General features: G+C 36.8%; 2 protein-coding genes across 4 annotated transcripts; one reads left to right on the plus strand and one right to left on the minus strand.

The window, feature by feature from the left end:
* Positions 1-56: 56 nt before the first annotated feature.
* e(y)3 (PHD finger protein enhancer of yellow 3) lies at positions 57-12,432 on the plus strand. 2 transcript variants are annotated; one of them, XM_014362803.3, is made up of 16 exons: positions 57-626; positions 835-3,425; positions 3,550-4,251; positions 4,714-5,231; positions 5,316-5,799; positions 5,884-6,400; positions 6,521-6,795; positions 6,874-7,294; positions 7,769-8,125; positions 8,733-9,135; positions 9,213-9,332; positions 9,472-9,644; positions 9,728-9,875; positions 9,958-10,164; positions 11,424-11,539; positions 11,907-12,432. In XM_014362803.3, the coding sequence occupies exons 1-16, from the start codon at positions 368-370 to the stop codon at positions 12,026-12,028; spliced, it is 7,413 nt and encodes a 2,470-aa protein (XP_014218289.2). In that variant the 5' UTR covers positions 57-367; the 3' UTR covers positions 12,029-12,432. The 2 variants fall into 2 exon arrangements, with proteins under 2 accessions (XP_014218289.2, XP_089446470.1); XM_089590344.1 differs by lacking the exon at positions 11,424-11,539 and having other exon boundaries at positions 11,907-12,026.
* On the minus strand, positions 12,361-21,130 carry LOC106646596 (uncharacterized). 2 transcript variants are annotated; one of them, XM_014362658.3, is made up of 13 exons: positions 20,273-21,130; positions 18,589-18,796; positions 18,119-18,303; positions 17,838-17,911; positions 17,571-17,751; positions 17,295-17,386; positions 17,138-17,228; positions 16,882-17,056; positions 16,636-16,803; positions 16,243-16,559; positions 15,430-15,757; positions 15,087-15,188; positions 12,361-14,572 (listed from the first exon to the last, which is right to left on the minus strand). In XM_014362658.3, the coding sequence occupies exons 2-13, from the start codon at positions 18,701-18,703 to the stop codon at positions 14,265-14,267; spliced, it is 2,136 nt and encodes a 711-aa protein (XP_014218144.2). In that variant the 5' UTR covers positions 18,704-18,796; positions 20,273-21,130; the 3' UTR covers positions 12,361-14,264. The 2 variants fall into 2 exon arrangements, with proteins under 2 accessions (XP_014218144.2, XP_014218145.2); XM_014362659.3 differs by lacking the exon at positions 20,273-21,130 and adding an exon at positions 19,826-19,939.
* Positions 21,131-22,819: the final 1,689 nt, after the last annotated feature.

The following is a 22,819-nucleotide window of genomic DNA, read 5'->3' on the forward strand; positions in this document are numbered from 1 at the left end:
CCATAGACGTGCAAATATGTGTGTCATGTGTGTGCACTGCGCGCACACAATTATGAATTATTGGATGTATTGAACAAACCATAAACAGAACAAGACAAGGGTTATGTTGCTATTCTATACAGTAGGACGATTCTGGCAGTGACCTTGACATGTTTTTAATGTACAATAAAAAAATGGTGTTCAAAAAAATAAGCTGACATCCCCGACGCGCGTAGTAAATCCCGGTGCAAGGCGAAGTGCAAGCGTATCGCGGCGTGAGTGCGTGAAACTCTGAGCCATCGAGACGCAGACTGACCCACTAGCTGCTTCGTTACCATCAAACGAAGGGAGGTGGTGTCTCTCTTCTCCTGGAACAATTTACGAAGACATGATGGAGGACAAAGGTATAGTCGAGGAGTCTACCCTCGAGAGCGAGATCGACGCACTCTCCAAGATGATCACCGACACTAAAGACGTTCCCTCCAGGTTGGTTGGAAGCGACCAAGATTTCAAGCTGGACTCCGATGATTTTTCCGACACTGGACTTCAGGACGACGAGCTTGGTATCAAGGATATTTTGGACAGCTCCGGGGAGATGGACAGCTTCATGTCTGCTACCGACAACAGCTTAAGAGACGCGCCAGGGGGTGAGTTGGTCACTTGTTTGAATTTTTTGCCTTTTTTCTTTTCAATTATATTTGGCAAGGTTTGTACTTTGCTGATAAATATTCAAGTATGTTATCCGACTAGATCTATCAGAAATAACTGGTCTACTTAGAATACTAAGTGTTACATAAATATTACGTGAATGAGTAATTAGTTGCAGTCGTTTGATAATAAATTTATCTATTTCAGAAGTTTCAAATGTAAATGAAACCGAGCTGCAAACTGGTGAAATGAACGAGACGAAGGTGCAGCAACTAGAAACAGACGCCAAGACAGTGGAGCTCGATGATACTTTGAGTGAGAATAGTCAGGGTGAGCCTGCAATTAATGAGGAAACATTAAATGCAAATAATAGTTTATCACTGATAAGTGATGCTTACACGTCACAAGAATCTCAAAGTTGCTTGGACCGTCCATCTGCAACGGTAGTGGAAAATATTCAATCAGAATCCCAAGCAAAAAACAAAGAAGTCAAAGTTGCTGAGGTATTGGAAAATACCGAAAGTATTAGTGTCAGTATTGAAAATCCAAGTGAAAGTGGAGTACAGTTGAATATTAAAGATGAATCTGTACATGAGATCCAACGAAATGATGCTAGCCGTTTAACACCTGTGATAGGCACTGAAAATTCTGAAAATACAAATCAACGTTTAAAAGACACTAATATAAGTAGTGTTTGTTCCGAAGCATCAGTTCCTAATTTGAATCCTGAAAAAACAGATGAAACAACCGAAAAAAATTGTAATTCTGAGGTAGAGAAGTTACGCAATCTTCAGTCCCAAAAAGATCTTGAAGATGAGGTTGAATCTAAAGCGATAGATGATGATACAACTAAGAATTTAAAATCAGAATTAAAATCTGAAACAAGTGTAGTTGAACATACTAAACTTTCAGAAAATGTTAATGCTAACCCAATAGTTGACAGTAAAGAAAAAAATTCTTTGACTCGTGTGACTGTGAATGTAAGTACTAGTGAGGATGCCAAAGATCTCGAGGAATGCGGATCACCCAAAAAAATTGATTCCCAAGATAATCAAAGAGTTGAAAATTCTCAGTCTTCATTAGCATGTACTCATTCTGAGCCTCATGAACGAAATATCGATTCTGATAATACTGAAATTCTTCAAGAAGAAGCTAATTCACCAGAGCAGTTATTTGGCAGTGAAAAAGAAACAGAGAAAGAACACAATATTAAAGAAAGTAATATAGATACAAAGGAATCTAGTCAGTTGTTGAAAGAGACAAAAGATTCTGTTGTAGAAAGTGTAAATAACGATAAGAGTACCAACGAAAGTGTTACTGAGACCAAGGGTGATCTAATTATAGCTGTTGAGCAATTTACTGAATCTAGAGAAAAACCAATGTCAGAATCCACTAGTGTCTTTACAATAGATTCTGGGAATTCAGGTGATGTAAATATCGAGCCATTTGCTGAAAGTATTGTTGAAAAAGAACTGATTGTTGATACTAAAAATTCTACAGCAAAATGTATCAATAAAAAAAATGCACAAGAATCCAGTAATATTGAGCCTTTAAAAATTTCAGAATATGTGATAAACACTGTTGACGGTGTGAGTGATGACAATTTTCCAGACAGCAAATCCCCTTCTGTTGCCACTGATTTTGAATTGGCATTTGATCAAGAAGAAGAAGAAGAAGAAGGAGAAGAAGCTGAAAATGGAGAAAATCTAAAAGAATCGACAGATGGTAGTCAAAATAATCAGTCTCAAAACATTTGCGAAAAAAAAGAGAATAGCGAAAATGAATTGGAGAGCATTGAAAATTTAGAAATTCATAGTGAAAATATTCCTGGTAGTGAAAATTCACAAGTAAGTGAATTAGTTTCTGAAATACCGGAAGGTATAGATGAAACGTACGAAGAAACTATTGAATATGACAGGAATGATACAGTTTCTGAAGGTATAAATAAAAGAAAACAAGAAAACGAAGTATTACTAGATGACACTGTCGAAAGTAAACTGGAACAAGCGAGAAAAATAGAAACATCTTCTTTAGAGGCGTACAGTTCTGAAACTGAAATTAATGCTCAAGAAATCTTAGACACTGAAAAAAATGAAGATGAATCAGAAACGGATATTATATATGAAGATTTCCAAACAGATGAAAATTTGGATCAAATGGAAGATTTTAGTCAGTTGATAGAGCCAGAAATTATTACTAACATGAATTATCAGAGAAATGCTGAAAAAGAAGGAGATAGTGTCTCTGATAGTGTAATTGATGAAAAAAGTAGTGAAATCAGTTTTGAAAAAGAATCAGAAATAAGAGATTCAACATTAGAAAGTGAGGAAAATTTTGAAGAAACGGAAGCACTTGAAGATGATGGAGAAGAAAACCAAGAAACAGTTGAAACTATGATTGAGACCTCTGAGTCTGAAACAGCTGTCAAATTTCTACAAGAATCCGAAGAAAGCATCAAAAACACCAAGATTGAACAAAAAGCGACTGGCGAGGGAAATTCTAGTGTGTTTATTTCAGTTGAGGATAACACATTATGTGATAATGCTTCAGACTTGGCATCTGAAATAAATTTAGATCCAATAGCCATATCTGAAGCTGAAATCATATCTGAAGCTGCCAAATTGGAAAGTGAAAAGAAAAAAAGATTAGAACTGCAGCAGCAGCAGCTTAAAAATACAGAAGTAGAAGAATCGATGCAAGCAAGTGACTTAGGTGTGTCTGATACTTTGATTAATGCTAAAGACCTTAATCAACCATCCAATACCAAGGTAGATACCGAAGCAAAGGAAAATTTACAGGTAATTTTTAACATTAACTCATTCGCCACAGAATACCATTCACTTTAAAGGGATCAAATGTGTGTTCTTGGAGTATTGTTTGAGAATTAATCATAATAACTTTTTTTTTTTTTTTTTTTTCTAGATTCCCTTGATGCCGGAAATCAAGCTTACGTCGAAGCCCTTACCAAGATCCTCGGTATTGGAGGATCGTTACAAGGAACCTCCAAGGATCGATATCCCCGAGACCTCCTCGCAAATCATCGACTTGCCGAGTGACGCCCTGAAGACCAGCGTGCCCGTGGCGGAAGAGGCCTCCTACGAGCGCTTTGAGTCACCCGAGAAACAAATTACGAGCGAGGCCAAGATTTCTGACACCCCTCGCAAGGATCATACAGAAAAACACCAGCAACCTTCACATTCGCAGTCACAACAGCACCAGCAATACTCTGAATGTGAGAACGTCGGCTCGCCGCGTATCATTCTGAAGATCGCCAAGTCGGCAATAGCTGACTGCTCGGAGCCCCGCTCGCCAAAGAGCCCAAAGATCCGATCAGCTGCCAACTCGCCCAACCCCGAGGACAGCCCGAGCCACAAGCTTGGCAAAATCAAGCTTAAATTGTCCAAGGGTGGCCATCCATCGATCATATCGAGTAGTGACAGTGGCTACGACGAGACGGTCCAGTGGCACACGGAGAGTAATTCGATGCTGTCGGCCCACGGCGGTATGAAGCTTAAACTAGCCAAGACGTCCGAGGCTGATAGAGATGAGGATGAAGCCAAGGATAAGGATAAACTGGGCGTGCACAAGCAAAAGCACAAGGATGCCAAGGAGACTACTGCTCTGGTAATGTATATTTAATATTATCCAGATTAGATAAACATTTTTTTTCTTGTAGACTGAAATAAACAGAGTTTTTCTTGATGCTACGCAAAATCAATAGCAATATAATTGATATTTATTTCTACCTCTCGCTTCTGTTTACTTTTGACAGCTATAAATTCGTACTAAAAATAAAAACAAATACAATCTTACTCCATCTCTTTCTAATGTTTCCAAAATTTCTAATGATTTTCTGCTCCATGAATCTCTATGAAGTGTTCTGCGCAACATATTCAGTCCGCACACGGCCGCCGAAGTGAAAGCTTCTCTCTTTCTCTCAGCTTGTTTACTTTTTCTCGATATTAGTCATATAAATAATTTATTTTGACATTAGCCGCGCTTAGTAGGTTTTAAACCCAGTACGTAGGCTACGTTAAAATTACTTGAATAAAGAGTGAATGTTGATATAACGTTGTGTGATTTCAGGAGGCTCTGATTCCGAAAAAACAAGATTCCCTTGGTATGAAAATTAAATTGTCCAAGTCTGGAGATGCCTCCATCATTCAAGATAGTAATAAATCATTGTCCGAGGATCTGAAGGACGCAAAAGTGAAAGCTGTAGAGGATATTCAGGAGATCACAAAACGCACTGAATCACCACTTGGCATGAAAATCAAACTATCGAAATCTGGGGATGCTTCTATTATATCGAGCGAAAGCGATAGAGCAGAGCCGGATGAAGCGGTCAAAACTAAAATCCCAAAAGACGCCGATGCAGCGTTGGTATTGGAGGCCAGTGAGGAGACCCTAAAGCTCAAAAGTATGAAGCTAAAACTAGGTAAGTCTGTCGATGCCTCGGTTACGCATGTGAAAAAAGACGACGAGGGGGCGAAGAAAGCCGCCGAACAACCTCTCGGTATGATGAAGATCAAGTTGTCGAAAACAGGCGAACCTTCCATCATCCAGCCAGAGGGTGTGAAGCACGCTAAAAATAAGGATTACAGGTTTGTACCCCGTAAATGTTTATGTTACAGCGCTTGAATTAATCCATATTTTGAGCTCGTCGTACTTGTTTTTGTGTATTCTAGCATTGCGCTTCAGCAAAAACCCAAAGACGACTCGCACCTAGAAATGAAAATCAAACTTTCAAAAACTGGTCATCCAACGATCATAGCGAACAATGAGACTCTGGATGAAACGTCGAAAATTGCCTCCACGATCGCTCAGTCTCTCAAACACAAAGATCACAAGGATCTCTTGATGTTCAAAGAGTCGACCTTAAAGGAATTGAAAAGAAGTCACTCGGATGTTACAATCGAGCCGGTAACTCGACCGTTGTTCGATAATACACTGGGTGACGTGCACAATAAACGAAAAGAAATCTCAATCGCTCCCGTTGAGTCGAAAAAGGCGAAAATGGAAGCAAATCTGAAGCAAATGTTTCCAGACATCACGATTCAACCAGTCAGTGCAGCAAAGAGAGAGCAACAGAAACTATTGCTGGACCCAAAAACTGGAAACATTAGTCGACAACAGATGAAGGTTATAAATCAAGAAATAAGCATTACCCAGGTTTGTCAACGTTATTCTTGCGAGTCAACTTTTAATACTTGAATCTGCATGCGTTGCAATTTGTAAAACTCATAAATTACGCAGGTATGTTCGTTATCATCAACCGATCCTCGAGTAAACGATCAAATTAAGAATTTGCAAGAAGCGGCAATGACGTCATCGAAATCAAATTCTGACTGCGAGATCATAGACCCTCAGCCCGAGCTCATAATCGTCAACGAGAACTCGAATTCCAGTCAGGACATAATGATCATTGACGAAGTGCCGTCAATGAAGTCAGCGATAAAGGTGCCGAAAAAGCGCGGTCGACCTCGGCGTAATGCTATCGGACCCATCGGAACGATGCCGGTCATGGCCTCCTCGTTCCAACAGTTCGAATTTCCGAGAGATCCGCTGAGCCTCGATCAATCGCCGTCTATGATGATGCTGAAGCAGCATTTGCCAATGCAACTGCAGCAAATGCACCCACAAATTCACCAACCTCTACACATGCAACCGCAAATGGTACCTGGTGGTCACGCGGGAACCGAAGCTGGAAGGCCCAGGAGAACATGTAGAAGTCAGAAGAGCTACGCACCACCCAAGAGAGGCAGAGGACGAGGTGAATTTTATTTTTTTATTGAAACGAATGCACGGAGTTTTTGGTAGTCACGGTATTTTACACATTATGTGGTTATATTTTAAAGTAACATAAGACAACAACAAAAATATCTCTCAATAGGTCGAGGCAAGCGAAAAAACGAGTCAATGGACATTCCAATGAAAAAAGTGCGAATCGAACATGATCTGACGGAATTAGAGAGATCAACAACAGCCTTGATAGCCCTTGAAAAGCTTCCTATCGAAGTCTCGAGCAAATCACCAGAACTTTTCAAAGCATTGAGTCAGCCGACTTTGTCACACGTAGACGTTACACCCAGAGAAGTTCAAATAATGAAGGTTCGTCCAACAGTGCAATCCTTATCCGATTGCGAGGTCATTGAATTATCTCCCAAGGTTAGTTAGTTAAGATGAACTTTCATTGTCCAGTATTGAGCCGAAGCTTTGAAACATAAATTTTTTTCGAATCAACAGAAAGAAGCATACCAACCAAAAACATTGAACGATACAATCATGGGAGCGTCGATGCAAGTTAAATATGCAGAATCTACGAGTAACATGGAGACTACTAACGAGCGAATGGCCGTGATAACTCAGATCAGCAATGCTGCAGTCGCGGGCTCATCGAATATCGTGATCAAGGTGACCAGTGAGGTTGATAAGCCGCCAGAGATAAGTGGAATCGTCAAAGATCCGATGGCAACTCAGGAACATCAACTCTGGCTTGCTCCGTCTATTAAAAAGGTGTCGTCCGATTCATCGTCGTCGGCCGTGGGAGCTGTAGCCATGAAAAGCGAGGCCATTTCCACGTTGACCGTCATGGATGAAGAGACAAGAATGAGCGCGGAGTCCTGCTCCAGATCACAGACGCCGGCGCGCGGCGTACCGATACCAGGTAAACCCGCAACCGATTTCCTTAATTTTAACAACCACATGGATGTTTCTTCTTGCATCCGTTTAATTATTTGGTGGTCTTTATTGCTTTATCTATTGACGAAATAATAGGTAGAAATAAAAATTTATTAAATCTTAAATGTTTAAACGAAAATAGCTTCGGTAATTATTAAGGGCTGCTCCAATTCATAATTGTTTTTTTTTTCTTCGTAAAAATCAAAAAGTCGTAGCCACCGTTAAAGCGTAAAAACACACGCGCATATTGGTAAAGCTCCAATAGCGGGGCCTAAAAATAGAACTTATTCCTTCGATGCCCCGCGAACGATTGCCACCTGGTATTAGACGAGACACCAAACGAAACACCGAAATGTAAATAGCCTGCTTCGAAAGCGCGACGCAAACATCGTCAATTTTTAATGAAATCAATAGTCGAATCCAACATTACTTGTTGAAACAATAATGGATGGGGGCGCAGGTGGGCCGGAGGTTTTGGCGGCGAACGAGGAGTCGCAAGGCAGCGTACTGAGCACCGCGACGACCGAGTCCGAGAAGGTGAAGGTGAAGATTCGACGCATGGAGATAAACTTCGATCCGGACGAGGGGCCGTTCACGGTTGAGAAGATCGCGGAGTACGAGTGGCCGCTCGAACGTAAGGAAGACCGGTCGCTCGTTAGGGGTGAGACCTTCATGATTCAGGAGCAGATATCCCAATACCTTGGAGTCAAGAGCTTCAAGAGGAAGTATCCGGATCTTAAAAGGCGCATGGTTGACATGGAGGAGAGAAATTTTCTTCGGGAGAACGGTCTTGTTAGCGAATCCATGTGCGATATGGGTGAGTTTTTTTTTTTTTTTATTTTTATTTATTTTTTTTTTTTCTTAAAAACCTGCATCAAATAGTATTTCATTTATTTGATGACTTGTTTACTTCAGACCAGCATTACTTTCAATTTACACGTAATTTCCTCGAATGCTTTAATTGTTACTGACTCTTTTATTTCACAATGTCTTGTAATATCTAGTTTTCATAAATGATTTTATTTAACATATTTTTAAAATTAAGTTTCGTGTCATGTATAATTACTTAAAAAAAAAAAAATTACAAATCAATCTCTGATAATATATTAGCCCATTGTTGCTCAGAAAAACATTGTAATTGCAGTAGAAGTCGTTGAAATGCTTGCAGTAATAAACTCGCTCAATCTGAAGCACCACGATGTAAATATAAATATCATCAGGGGAATGTTATCAACTTATTCAAACAAAAGATAAAAGTTGGAGCACAACTCGCGTGCCATGTTACTCATCGTAACTATCTTCGAACAAAAGCAAGCATAACAGTGATCTAGACAAAAAAACATGTGTATACAAAAACAGAACAAAAAAAAAAGTTACTCAATACACAGTGTAGATAAGATTCTAAAAACCAATGTTCCGTACAGGTCTGACGGCAGTGTCGAGCTCGGAGGTGTTGGACATAATGTGCAGCGATTTTCCAGAACAGTACGAGGAGTACCGCAAGCACATGCGCGAAAAAGCAGCCAAGGAGCACTCGAAGAAGCAAAAGGAGCTGTCCGCGGCGGCTAATGCCGAGCGCAGCAGGATCGACCTCGCGGAGATGGCCATGCAGTCGGCCCTCACCTGGAACGCTGGTCTGAACAAAGCGCGCCGTGACGACCGCAAGTGCAGCCTCGATCTGCAGACCTATACCGTGCACGTGCCCCTAAAGCGTAGCAGCCAACGTAAACTAGATCCTAACCGGCGCAATAGCAACAATTATCCCGTAGCCCTCATGCCTGGACAGTACGCCGAATTCTACAGGGATTACACGCCTGCTGAGCTCAGGTGTGCTAATTTGCTATTCGTTCAAGTATTGTTGTATCACTTTACCTGGGCTGGTGCTAAATTTTATCGTTTTTAAGGTACTATCCACTCAACACCGTACTCTATGGCCCGATGCGGCCGAACGAAAGGAAATTCGACAGCCAATCTGAAGGCTCTCAAAGCGACAGTGATAGCGACTCATCTTCTGACGATTCCAGGTGAGTGTCCAAAGGTGGATTTTTTATTTTATTTTCTATTTCGAGGCTTCAGATCACCAGGATTAAAACTTATGATCATCAGCTTGGTGACTATCATCACTAAAAGTTCTGTAGAAAGTGTTTTCTTTTTTTTACTTAGTTCGTCGTCAAGCGAAGGCACTCAAGATACCGAAGGCTCGCAGTCAGCGATGGACGAGGTTGACATGGAACTGGCCATCCAGTCGGATGTCAAGTGCAAAATATGCTCAAATAGTTTGAACAAAAACAATCGGCCCGAGGTGCTTATACAGTGCGGTACTTGCAGCGGGAATGGTAAGTTTACTGTTCAATGAAGTACTTCCGAAAAGTTAAAACTCAGATTTACGTAAATCTATTTTTATGAATTTTTTTTCAAGTTCATCCATCATGTATGGATTTAACTCTCGATATGGTACCGCACATTCGAGCCTACGCTTGGCAATGCACAGACTGTAAAACTTGCGCTCAGTGTCATGATCCCGCAGACGAAGACAAAATGCTCTTTTGTGATATGTGTGATCGAGGGTAATTTTTATTTTACAAACTACTTGGATAGCTTTTAGTAAAGGAGTTTTTTTTTTCTTTTATAAAAAAATGCAATTTTCAGGTATCACATATATTGCGTGGGCTTGAGGAGAGTACCACAGGGTCGCTGGCACTGTCAAGAGTGTGCAGTATGCGCAAATTGTGGATCGAAAGAGCCCGGCGGTGTCAATTCAGATAGGAATAGCGTTGCTCAGTGGCAACACGAATTCAAAAAGGCTGATAAGAATACAAGGGTGTATGTTTCAACTTTCTGCGTGCCCTGTTCAAAGTAAGTCGCATTTATCATGCGTATCATTCTTGTTTGTTTTTATTTTTTACTTGATTTTATGTTAACTGTGGTGTAAATTTTAATCTGACAAAGATTGCTTGCATCATGTAAGATTAACTGAATAATCAAAAAATGAAATAAAAAACTTTGATGTTTTTCAAACTTGATATTTTTTTGTATTTTCGTTTTTAATTGCAATTGTAAAAATAATCGCACTTTTGTCAAATAACACTTGGGATAATGTTTAATGTAACTGTGTGTATTATTATGTTAAAAAAATCAAATTTTTTATTTTTTTTATTTGAGTAATAAAAATGTAACGTATCTATTTTTTATCATTTTTTTTAACTGAACGGGTTATTAACCCTTGACATACAAATACAGATTGCGTAAATTGACATACAAATGCAAGAGCTGTAGAATATGAATTTGCAAAATATGTACATATCCAAATGTGGTTACAAATTTTACTTATTAGTTAAGAGGTTTCAAGTAGAGAGCAGATCATTGAGGCAGGGGGAAACTACTTTATAAAACTTGAAGTTGTGTAAATTAAAACCCAAAAATCGCTACTTTTATTCTTCTTCAATACCATCCAAATAAAACAGTTCTGTATTTATTTTGCTTTCGACTAGTGGACTAGTGTTGAGATAGTGAAAAACGAGGCGTCGCGTCTGTATCTTCGCTTCAATGTTATGTATAGTAGTTTCTTCCTCTAGAGAACCAGTACTTGACTGTGTTGATGTTAATTTTTTTTTTTATCGAGCTTTTCATGAGGAACTTGTTAGAGTTGCGCCTTAAGGCTTATTAATTTAATTTTTTTGTGTAAACAATGTCGTTGTGTTTTTCAATTGAAATCAAGCATTCGTCTTTTAATGATTAGTTTCATTAGTATATTTGTGTTATGTACGTTCAAATGGTGATTGGTTTACTCATAAGCAATTATTCTTGCTTTTTAATTCTTCATTATGCTTTATTTTATAAATTATTTATGTACGTTTTGATTATTGAGAGCTTTTTTTAGGTGGTGTTGAGATATTTTTTACATTAAATGCTTATTTCTATTATGTGAATAAACCATATTGATTCAAAAACTATATATATGCCAAGGTCATATATCCACTTATTACTAGTCAATTTTATTCGGCAAAACAAAATGAAATTGAAAAAAAAAAAAAAAAAAAAAAAAAAAAATTGAAACAATATGGTGAAATCTTTTTATCGCTAACCCTTAACTCATTTTCACCTCACATAACAAGGCTGTGGCGAAAAGGTCGCTATTGTCCGCACTGCAGTCGCTGTCATAACGCCCCACGTCTCGACCTGGAACCGAATCTTGTGCATTGCGGAGCATGTGACAAATACTTACACTTGGGTAAATTAGCATTATTCTCATTCACAACTCTTCTTAATTTGCATTTCTACTCGCTTATTGCTATTGCTTCATTTTTTTATTGTACGAACAATTAATTTATTAAGTAAAATTCATTTAAGTTTCTGCTTAATAATGAACTTATGTCATTGGAAACATTAGTAATCTAGTTTTCACATGAAGCATGATTCTTTTGTTTCAGAAGCAAATAATGGTTTTTTTAAATGATAAATCATAATTTTTACTTTTTAAAAGATTTAAAAAGAAAAACTGAAGAAATTAGTAATTTAATTGTGCAAGTTTGGTTTATAATTTGTAGCATGAGCTGAAGATTGTTAAATAGTTGGAAGTGAACAATTTTTTTTTTTAGATTGCGTGGAAACCAAAGGAATGAACATGACAATTGACAAGAAAAACTATCTATGTGAATTCTGCTGTCCAAATCGACAACCAATAATGAAACCTCTAACATCGAAGATATTCAAAACGTAGTGACTCTTTCTTTTGTTAAGATGTAAATGAAAAATGATGGGCAAGTTCATTATTTTTGTAGGCATGTGAGAAATACAACATGAACTAAACACAAGATTTTTAAAAGAGAAATCAGTAAATTAAGATTTTTTTGTGTAAGTTGTTGAATGTACTTGTAGTGAATGATTGCCAACAAATTTGTCATATTTGTTAAATTTTGAGCGCGAGTTTTTTTTAAATTCTTGATCTGTATTATACATAAAAAAAAATCTCTACGTTATCGAAAGTAAAATCAATGATCGATACTATTTTCCCGAATTTTTTAAGTACTTTTTATTAAGTAGACGCAAAAGTAAATTTTAGGCGTTTTTTATTAAGGAACTTTTCTGATGTTTCAATAAATATAAGTAACAATGAAAAAACAAGTAACATAATTTTCTTTCATTCTTTTCTTTCTTTTGATGACAAATCCTCATACACACTTTATTAAAAAAATCATCAAACAAATTTAATTTTCTTTTAACCGCAAAGTATAAACAAAGGAGGTATCCTTTTTTTAAAAATATATTCCTTTTTCTTTTTTCTTCCATATATGACTTTTTTCAAGTTGATTTCGCCATTTTTATTTATAAGTCTAGATAGACAAGTTCACTGTTTTTATTTATACCCTATACATATTTATAGTACTTCGTTTTAACAGCATCACACACTAAAAAAAAACATAAACTTTTATAAACCATTATTGAAATTAATCTTTTTGTAATTGCAGGGCTTATTTTTTCATTGCCATTGCTTTTAATTTTGTTCCATTATCATTGGAGTATAAATAATCCAACATCACTTGGAAAATTTTTCATAAGACTTCTTAATTTAACTTGAACAAACTTTATTTAGAAAATGTAAACGAGTCCTATTTAAAATAAATAATTGCAATTACAGTATTTCTTCAACAAGGTCACTTTTCAACGATCGACGGGTTGTGCTACACCTGGAAATTCCTTTTTGACGAATTGATGCAAGGTGACAATTTTCCTGATTCGTGAAAAAAAAAATATCGATTAATTTACGTAGAATAAACAGTGAACAAATAGTATGAGTGACGCGAGCTACAAGTCTTGCATTCGAGAGCCGATTAAAAAAATAGTATCGAGCGCAAATAAGTGGCATGTGTAGTACGCGCGTAAAGCGGTACACCGTATAAACGTTTTATTTTAATTTAAAACGAATCGTATCGTTTCGAAGCGTTTATTAGGTACCACTAACAGGACGGTCTGTTCAGGATTGCACTCGACCCGTTGACTAGCCGAAGAAAGATCTACAATCGTCGATTTATTAAATTATCGGCTATTATTTACATCACCAAACCGTACATGTATAGCTTAGGTACTTGCAGTGTCAAGAATTGTCATTTAAACAAGGGTTCATTGTCTCAAACGGATTGTTTTTATGAAGCATAAAAAAAATTGTCTATAGTAGTACTTCTTAATGTGTCATTGAAAAAGTAAAAAATAATTTCTTACAGTTAAAAAGTTGATTGGATAAAATTGAGTGGCATGAGAATTTCAATGATTTGTTACAAAATTTTTTTTATAAGCTGGGGTATCTCTTGTGAACTGATCTTTAGTTATTTGATAAAATTTGATAAAAAGTATAATAAAAAAAACAAAAATAATAGAAATGAGAAATAAAGTAGAGAAAGTGTCTACACTAAAAAAAATAAATTCGTTAAAAAAAATATTATGGTATTGTCATACGTGGCAAATGTTTTTAACTTGAACAACAAAAATTCCGAAAGTTGTTGGCACGACTTTTGCAAAAAAAAAAATATCTTGAATTAAATTTTTGCTTCAATTACAAAAAAAAAAAAAAAAAAAAAAAAAAAAAAAAAAAAAAATTGAATTACTCTGCACACCTTCAAAGGCCAACTGATAAGTAATCAACACTTTTTAAGTACATTTATAGTTAAAAACATGCAAAAGTATATAAGTGAACATATGTATATAGTTCATTGTTCTTCTCGAAAGGAAAAACCAAGCAACTTGAATTTCCGGGACAATAATTTAACAATATACTTTCGTTCATCTCGCCTACATTCAGTTCTCTCAATAGAACGGTTCAGTTGCACGCTAGATCGCTCTAAGATTCGACTTGGCTCTCTTCTTTGACTGCTTGATAATTGACAGTATACGCAAACAAGCCCAGTGCAGGATAATCGGAGTACATCCACGCAGTGTATTTACTGTCGCTGTTGCTCTTGCTACTCATGCCTGATGCCACAAACCGACAGAAAGGTACTGAAATTGTGCAGGTGTCGGGTAGGTATGATGGTGGCGACGAGGTTGCGCCCGGAGAACTGATCGATAGCTTGCTGGATAAAGGCAGGTCCAGACAGACTGCCCACTTTGTAGAAGATACGCAGGTGGCAAGGCGGGCTCTGGGACTGAGAGCCCTTGGTCAGCTTGCATAGCAAGTACTCGAAAGCCTCAATGAGTTCGGGTAGCGTGAAATCGGCAGACGAGACATTGGCGTTATCCGTTGTCAGGTTTCCCGTCGAGTTGGAAGAGCCTGCCAAAATATTTTATTATTGCTACTGTCAAACTGAGTATAAATATATTTTCAACGTATGCAGTAGAGCTAACAAGCTAACTATTTATCAAACGTGAAAAAGTTGACGAAAATTTTATCTAAACATTACCTCAGAACTGAATAAACTTTTTTTATAGTACAGCCATTGTTAGTTTTTTATTTTGTAATCGTATTTATAAATATTCTTTTTCATGGTAAAGATTTATAATCATACTATCCCACATCTATCTTTATAAAGATACGTAAGTATTTTGTACAACTTTTATGATGCAAAGTACCGTAAGATGACTTAATTATCCATCGATTCAATCGTCAGAAGCGCATTACAGACAATGGGAAGATATATCACGAAAATCTTTCCCGCAAACCTACCGACATTTGAAAAATGTCTGTATCTTTAACAATTAATCTGACTAGGTTTGAGATAGTAATTTTATCATAGTACAATGCCAAATAAAGGGCAATTTGATAATTTGAGAAAAAATAGTCTTACCAGTCGACAGGTAACAGACAATGGCAGAAACGTTGTTCTCGTAGTTCCACCTCCTTCTGATGGCAACCTTGAAATTGCCAACACACTTGCCAGTCTCTTCATCTGCAGGTTGTTAAGTGAATGGTTGGATAGGTGGCAGGGGGGCATGCAACAACAAGAAACGATCAAATAATAAAATAAAAAAAAGAGTATAACAAGAATAACGCAACGGAAAAACGATAGCTCTTTGAAAATAAAACATTTCGTGGGGGAGGGGGCTGTTAATTGGGCGGCAGTAGAGCTAAGAAAAGCCAAGAACCGTCCAATAATAGGTGTAGCGAGACGTTCCTTGGCCAGTACTCACACTCAAATCTGTTGTTGTCGCGGTGCGCCCAAACGCACCACTCGACCTGGGCATCACGGGGCAACCTCGACACAACTACGTAGTCGACGATCGCGTTGTTCGTACGCTTTTCCCACTCCCTGCGGGCAGCCGGTATGAAGTTCGGGTGGGTCAGGAAACAAATGCCCTGCACTATGTGCCTGAGCTCGGTGTTTGAGTCCATGGCCTTGACGATCCGGTTTATGTGCCTCAGGGTCAGTCGACACTGGCGCTTTATGTTTGAGTCGAGGATGGACATGTTGCCCGGCACCAACGGTATCTGGCCCGCTACCGAAATTATATCACCCACCTAAAATGGATCGATTCAAGCAGTTATTACTATTATTATTTTTTATTTTATTTGAAAATTTGATATAATTATCTGAAAACTAAAACTAAATAAATTATAACCATCTGAAATAAGTAATTAACGTCTGCACTTGTATAGTTACATTGTTAGAGGTGAAAAATGAGTCTTCAAACAATTTTAATTAGGCAGAAGAAGAGGTAAGATATAAAGAGTGACAGACTCAATAGAGTGTGTTATTACATGAAAATAAAGAGAGCTACCAAACAAAATAATAGACGGGTGCTTAAGTTGGCTTTTGAAATAATAAGAGACTTGCAGGAATATTGTGCAACTTATTTTTTACGAGTATTAATTATTATAATTTGATTTATACCTTTTTATAGATCATGTGTATTTATTCATACACATGTGGAATTAAACGTGTCTATTCATGAGCATTTATCAGTACAATTTATCAAAGAAATGAACGTGAAAAGATTACTCACTCGAACAGCTTGTGAATAAGGTCCAATATTGGCAGGTGCCCAATGGCTTATACTTTGAACGTGCATCGTGTGTCTTTTGGGTATTTTTTTATCGCTCTTTTCCTCCTCTTTTTCTATTTTCCTATAGGCTAGTGCATCCAAAACAACGTGAAAGTTTATATTTATAGGAACTTCTGTACAAACTCTTACAGGCGGATTAACTTTTGCAAGCTTCGACACGTAAACTTCATTAATATCGGAGTAGCTCGATAGATCCTTTAAAAACATTGTCACAGCAACAAGATCTGATACTTCTAAGCTTTCTTTTTTGACTAGATCTGTATGAAAAATATTACTTTTCAAAGCCACGATAACTTAAAACATCTGACGTATACAGTAGATACCATGCCTTACCAATTAATCTATCTAATGCCTCTGCCATGGCGAGCTTTGGTTCAGGATTTTTACCAACAATATTACCAAACCAGTACCAGCCTGTTTGGTTTTTGCTCATTCTCGGACGATCAGGATATTCTTCTTTTTTATACGTCACTTCCATTGGACTTGGTAGATTAATTTGTCCTGGGAAATCGACCAAGTGTATTGTAAACGTTTTCATATTAAATAGCAAGCTGGTTTTCATTAGAACGAAATTTATACCACAGTTTGTCATTTGTAAGTCTTTATAATCTTTCTCCTGTTCGTCATTTTCATCATCGGATAAATTACATCCATCTTGTAGGTCTGGTCCAACTATTTCCGAAATATAGTCAAGTGGAGCTTTCACAGCAACGTTCTTCAGTCTTTCTTGAAGTGTCAGATTTTCTATACCACTCTGAAATTATTCGAATTACATTATTTGTACACGCAAGTAAAATTAACGATTTTTCTAAGGATAGAAAAAAAAATAGCTAACATTTTTATTTTGAAGATGTATCTTTTTGAAATTCAGGTACCCGACAGGTGCAACTTCATCATTAGAGTGCACCACACTTTCATATTCATCTCTGGAAAATTATTATTTATCAGAAGAGAAAAAAAACATATGTAATTCAACATTAATCAAAACTTACATCACAATGCTTTTGATATACAAAGGACAATCCAAAGTAAATGTTTCGTATTCTCCTCCTTCGCCGCAAATGTTTAGGCCATACTTTTCTTTCTAAAACATCAAGAAGTTACAGCGATAGTTTAGATATGCATTTTTCAAGTGTTCACAAAATGATTCGTTACTTTAAGTTCAATGTATAATTGAACATTGAAAATATTGGAGTTGCGCCAAAATTGATGTAAGGCAACAAGCTGCACTCTCAAAGCTTTCATCAGTCATTGAGACATTTACTTACCATTTTGGCGAGATGTGGTTGCATCTCGGAGATAGATTTTCCCAAATGCCTTGGTTCTAAACCCAACGACGCAACTTTTATGATGACGGCATTGACGGAACATTCAATCATTTCTTTCAGTAATTGTTCTTGGTCTCGCCTCCACAAGTACGACAGTGAAACCAGTCCTAATCTACTACATCTGAAATTAAAGCAAAGCTTGGTATAATTTTCACTGAATTCTTAGCCATTTCGTTGAAAAGATAAAATCAATGTAATCATTATTACACATTTTCTACTCGTATTCGTTGGTAATCACTTAATATGGCACCAGAGGAAACAGCCTTAATATCCTCTTCATCCTAAAATGTTTGTTTACCACATATTATTATTATTATTATTATTATTATTGTTATTATTATTATTTTTTTTTTTCTTTTCCAGGCATTTTTAGGATTACTTTCGCAACTCATGCTTTAATTGAAACGGTAGTACTTATTTTTGAAGTTGTTTATGAAGATTTTTTAAATTTATAAATATGTAGAAAACTTTGTGATAATTTTGTATACCTTAACTCGCTTTATTAGTCTGTACAAATCTTCAACTTCATCATCTTCCGTGGGCAAGTAATTTTTTTCTTGCATTTTCGACTCTCCAGATGTTGGCTCCCGATACAAAGGTAGTCCCATTGCTTCTCCAATGAACTCTATTCCTTGATGGCCAACAGTTTGGAACATAAATGAGTCCAGCTCATCTGAAAAATAATGACACATTTCGATGAGTTATTTTTTTAAATAGCGTATGCTGCAAAACTTTTGAAAACAAGTTTTTTTTTTTTTTTGTTTTTTTTTTTTTTTTTTTAACGTACAAACGAACATTGTATAATAATTATTACTTTACTATTCTTACTTTAAAAGAGAAATGACACAGGTGGCATTATTAGACATACAATGAGAAGTTTGTTTCTTGCCAGATGAATACCAAAGTAGAGTTATAATTATATCTCGCACTATTTTGATGTAATTCAAAACTTTTGTACCTTTTCCAACTGGGTACAAGTTAGCAAGCGCCACAATCTCGTGTCCTGCTGCTATGCACTGCATCATGCTGAAGCAAGAATCCTTGCCACCGCTAATCAACGCCGCGACCTTCATGGTTGCAAGCTTTGGTCCTGCAGTGATCCTCAAGGGCCCTCCCAATTAAATTCTACAACGTGGCAGATCTGGTTTTTCTTTTCATGCGATCATCTGTTATGTAAGACAGAAACAAAGTAATTAAGTACGATATTTGAATGAAAACATCAATAATGAATTACTATATAAAGTAACATTTTGCGAGTCCATATGTTGTTCACTTCCGATCACATTTATAAGTATATCTAAAATATTTGACAAAGTGGATAAATAAAAATTTCATACAATAGACCTACTTAGATAGAATTTTTTTTTTTTTTTTTTTTTACCAATAAATCGCGGATATCATTGTTATGTAATCTATCAGTGAACAAAATCTCAATCAAACTACAGCAAATCTCATTTGGGCAAATTAATTTGTCAGCATTCAACAAGATAAGGCACACGTGATTCTTGCGAAAACATGTACGTATCTTAGGAGCTTGATAATTTTGAACAAAATGAAGTCATCCAGGAGACTGTCTAATACGTACTAAATTTAGACCGGCTAATTGAAAAAAAACCATCAAAAGTAAACAAGCGGTGTAGAAAGCCACAAAAAAGAAGAAGCTTTTAATGAAAGACAAACAGCTTGCCATAGTAAAGAAAAAAGCCTCTCACGTAGTAAGTACACGTTATTAACGAAAAGAACAGTTGTTGGCGGAGGGGTAAAAAAAATTTGACTAATGCGAAAATACGGAGTTCCAAAAGCATAACGTATTACGAGAAGATAAAGGCAAAGATTGATGGAGAGAGAGAGAGAGAGAGAAAAGAAAAAGAGAAGAAGAAGAGTGAGTACACAAACTCAGCAGAATTACCAGAAAGTATAAGAGCTAAAAGAAAAAAAAGCACAAACACACCAAGGGAGGTTTATATATAGTATAGGTAATATATGTATATACGAAAAAAAGGAGTTAAGAAGAGGAAAAAAAAACACAGTATAGTGTGACTGTGACAGTGAGCATGCCCCCCTCCCCTACTTTGGTTTGATAAGTGTTATCACCGCACTCGTTCGCACTAGAAAGAGAGAGAGAACGTCTGGCTCTTATCACAAAAATAAGGTGCGGAAAGAGTCTCACGAAGAAAAAAAAAAAAACAACATACTTAGCCAAGATAGGGAGACGCAACCACGCAACTAAACATCCCAAACACATTTTATCGAAACCCTCCCTTATCAAAGCAAAATGTAAGTCTATTATGCCTGTCTATATGTAAATATCAGTTGATTGGATAATTGTGCTGTCGGTGAGGGTGCATTAAGCCGGGCCGGGGCGAGGGGACAAAACAAAATAGAAATGTGTAATCCTAGAGGATATATGTGTATACAACACTTGATTTACTTGATTATGTATTGACAAGTTAATTAGCAACTCAGCAACTCAGCATACCAAATACCAACACCAACTATACACATACAACACTGTGCGAACACTTATTTACACTTTTCACCGACCATCAAATATAATTATGGTCATTGCTAAAATGTAGACGAGGAAAAAAATGTGACAGCATTCATGTAAATTACGCCTAGCAAGTGTAAGATTAACTTACGTCCTCCGTTGTTGCGTGGGAGGTGGAGGGGTCCTTTTGTGCTTTTCTCAAAAGATGCACCGACGGCACTCTCTCTCTGCCACTGCCTGCACTTGGGCACGTTGGTTTCTATGTGTGGGTGTGCGTCAAAGCAAAATGCAACTTAACCGTGCCTTATTTATACCCAGCAGAAGCGAAGAAGAGCGCGCGTGGTGCAATCTCAAGGAGGCCGCGACGACGACGAAGAGACACGGCACCAAGAAATTCGGCTGCTCGGCGCTCGCTCTCTTGCGCGTATATGCTCGAGATCGTGGCAATGACAACACACGGCGACAGAAGGTGATATTTATGTGATGGAATGGATGATGAATTTGGATTGTTTATGTACCACAACGCCAGAGAGTAACGCAGGCACCACAATCGTCGGCAGTCGGCCACTCGGGCATTATTTGACGGAACGTCGACGGTGGCGCAGTGACCTCGCGCGGGTCGGTCACTTTTTTTGCTGAATTGATGCTACTTTTTAATTACTAATCTGTACTTAGCTCTTTCACCTTCTCTTGTCAGTTTCATCTTTTCTGACAATTCCGACCCCCGCATTCTCCTTTCGTATACTATGATCTTCAGAGACAAATGTTTTTAGGCATTTTTTTTATTTACCTTCAATAAATGACACAAAGCCTGCATTGTGTAGTCCACATAACGACGTAACGATCGGTAATACACATTACGCAGCCGATCACTATATAATACTAAGTTGTCACACTGCAATTTTGCGGTATGCATTTTCATTGTGTGTTGTACGACACACATTCGAATTGTGACACATTTTTACCACTGAATCTGCAACATATGAGAGAAAAGAGTTGTGTGTAAATGTCTAATTGACGATCCGATTTGTACAGAAATAAATAACTACACAGAAGCTCGTTCACGACATCTACATAAAAACGCAGAAGCGCGCACAAAAACAAGTATAAGTGCACAAACCACGTATACGAACACAATACGAGTGCACGACTGCACGAAAGCGCGCACACAACAAGTTGCAAAGCAGACGATTTCTATTTCATTTACTTAAGTACAGTATAATTGTTTATCGTTATACGTGGGAAAGTGATTTGTTCAATAAATAAATATATATATATATATATATATATATATATATATCACTTTGTACATATATTAACTTTGGATTTTATCATTCTGGTAAAGAGAGCACAGTGCTGTGTGTTATGTGTAGTAATTATAGTAATCACTACTAAGTATTGCCATATGGTCGATTTTATTAAACCATATAAGTAGAATGTTTTTACTTTTAGAGATCCATTTTTAGAAAAAGAAAAGTTGTAAACTTGCCGCAAACAGCACAAACAATGTAAACTTATTATTTTGTATCTATAAAATTAGTTGCGGCTGGTTTATAAATGATAAAGTGACTTTACTGTAAACAGCAATAATTATTTGGATCAGCGCCATCTAGCGGTCTTTATTTTTTGGCCAAAAGTGGCTCCTAAAATTCTGAATCAGAGCATTTAGGATTAGAGCTATTTACTCAATTATAAACCAGCCGCAACTCATGATGAAGCTATAAAATCAGAAAATAACGATACATGTGTTTTTGGCGGCAAGGTAACAATCTATCTTATGCTTGAAAATTTATCTTCAAAAGTACAAACACATAGGAGGTCGATTTTTTGGTAGAAAATAGATTGTTACCTTGCCGCCAAAAACACATGTAACGTTATTTTTTTATTTTATAGCTTCATCATGAGTTGCGGCTGGTTTATAATTGAGTAAATAGCTCTAATCCTGAATGCTCTGATTCAGAATTTTAGGAGCCACTTTTGGCCAAAAATTAAAGACCGCTAGATGGCGCTGATCCAAATAATTATTGCTGTTTACAGTAAAGTCACTATATTAATTATAAACCAGCCGCGAAAATCTTATAGAAGAAACGATGAATAGTTGACATTTTTTATGCCACTTGCGGCAAGTTTACAATATGTCTTTTACCTGTTAATCGACCCTGAAAAGTATAAATATTCCACTTATCTTATATGGCTTATAAAATCTACTATATTCACAAAATTACAATACTTTAGACCTTTTATCATTAACTAACGGAAGCACATCCCTTTAACTTTATAGTTTAAATAAACAGTTAACTTACATAATATGTACATACCAAGATTTGTGTTACAGAAATCTTGAACAATGATTAAATAGATACGTAAAGTAATCAGTCCAAAAGAGACAACTAAAGAAAAAAGGCTTAAAAAAAAAGTTCAGTCACACAGGAAGAGTCTCCTAAAAATGGAGCATCGGATCTCACTAATTGAAAAATACATTTATTACAGAGATGTAAATTTGAAGTATTATAAATAAACAAAGAACCCAACCTTCTCTGATTAAGTGAGATCCAATGCTCCATTTTTAGGAGACTCTTCCTGTGTGACTGAACTTTTTTTTTAAGTCTTTTTTCTTCAGTTGTCTCTTTTCGACTGATTACTTTACGTATATATTCTACTGTTTTTGATACTAGTTGAGACTTTTAACTTGTGCGTT

This window comes from Copidosoma floridanum, unplaced genomic scaffold, assembly GCF_036245765.1.
Source record: "Copidosoma floridanum isolate Cflo_tuat_1 unplaced genomic scaffold, Cflo_Japanese_pri ptg000012l, whole genome shotgun sequence".
Lineage (NCBI taxonomy): Eukaryota > Metazoa > Arthropoda > Insecta > Hymenoptera > Encyrtidae > Copidosoma > Copidosoma floridanum.

Coding starts and splice junctions, on each gene's coding strand:
- LOC106646596 (XM_014362658.3), bottom strand. CDS start 18,703: ATGAAGGTCGCGGCGTTGATTAGCGGTGGCAAGGATTCTTGCTTCAGC. Junction 18,304..18,588: donor CTTGTACCCAGTTGGAAAAG/GTACAAAAGTTT, acceptor ATTATTTTTCAG/ATGAGCTGGACTCATTTATG. Junction 17,752..17,837: donor CGAATACGAGTAGAAAATGT/GTAATAATGATT, acceptor CTTTAATTTCAG/ATGTAGTAGATTAGGACTGG.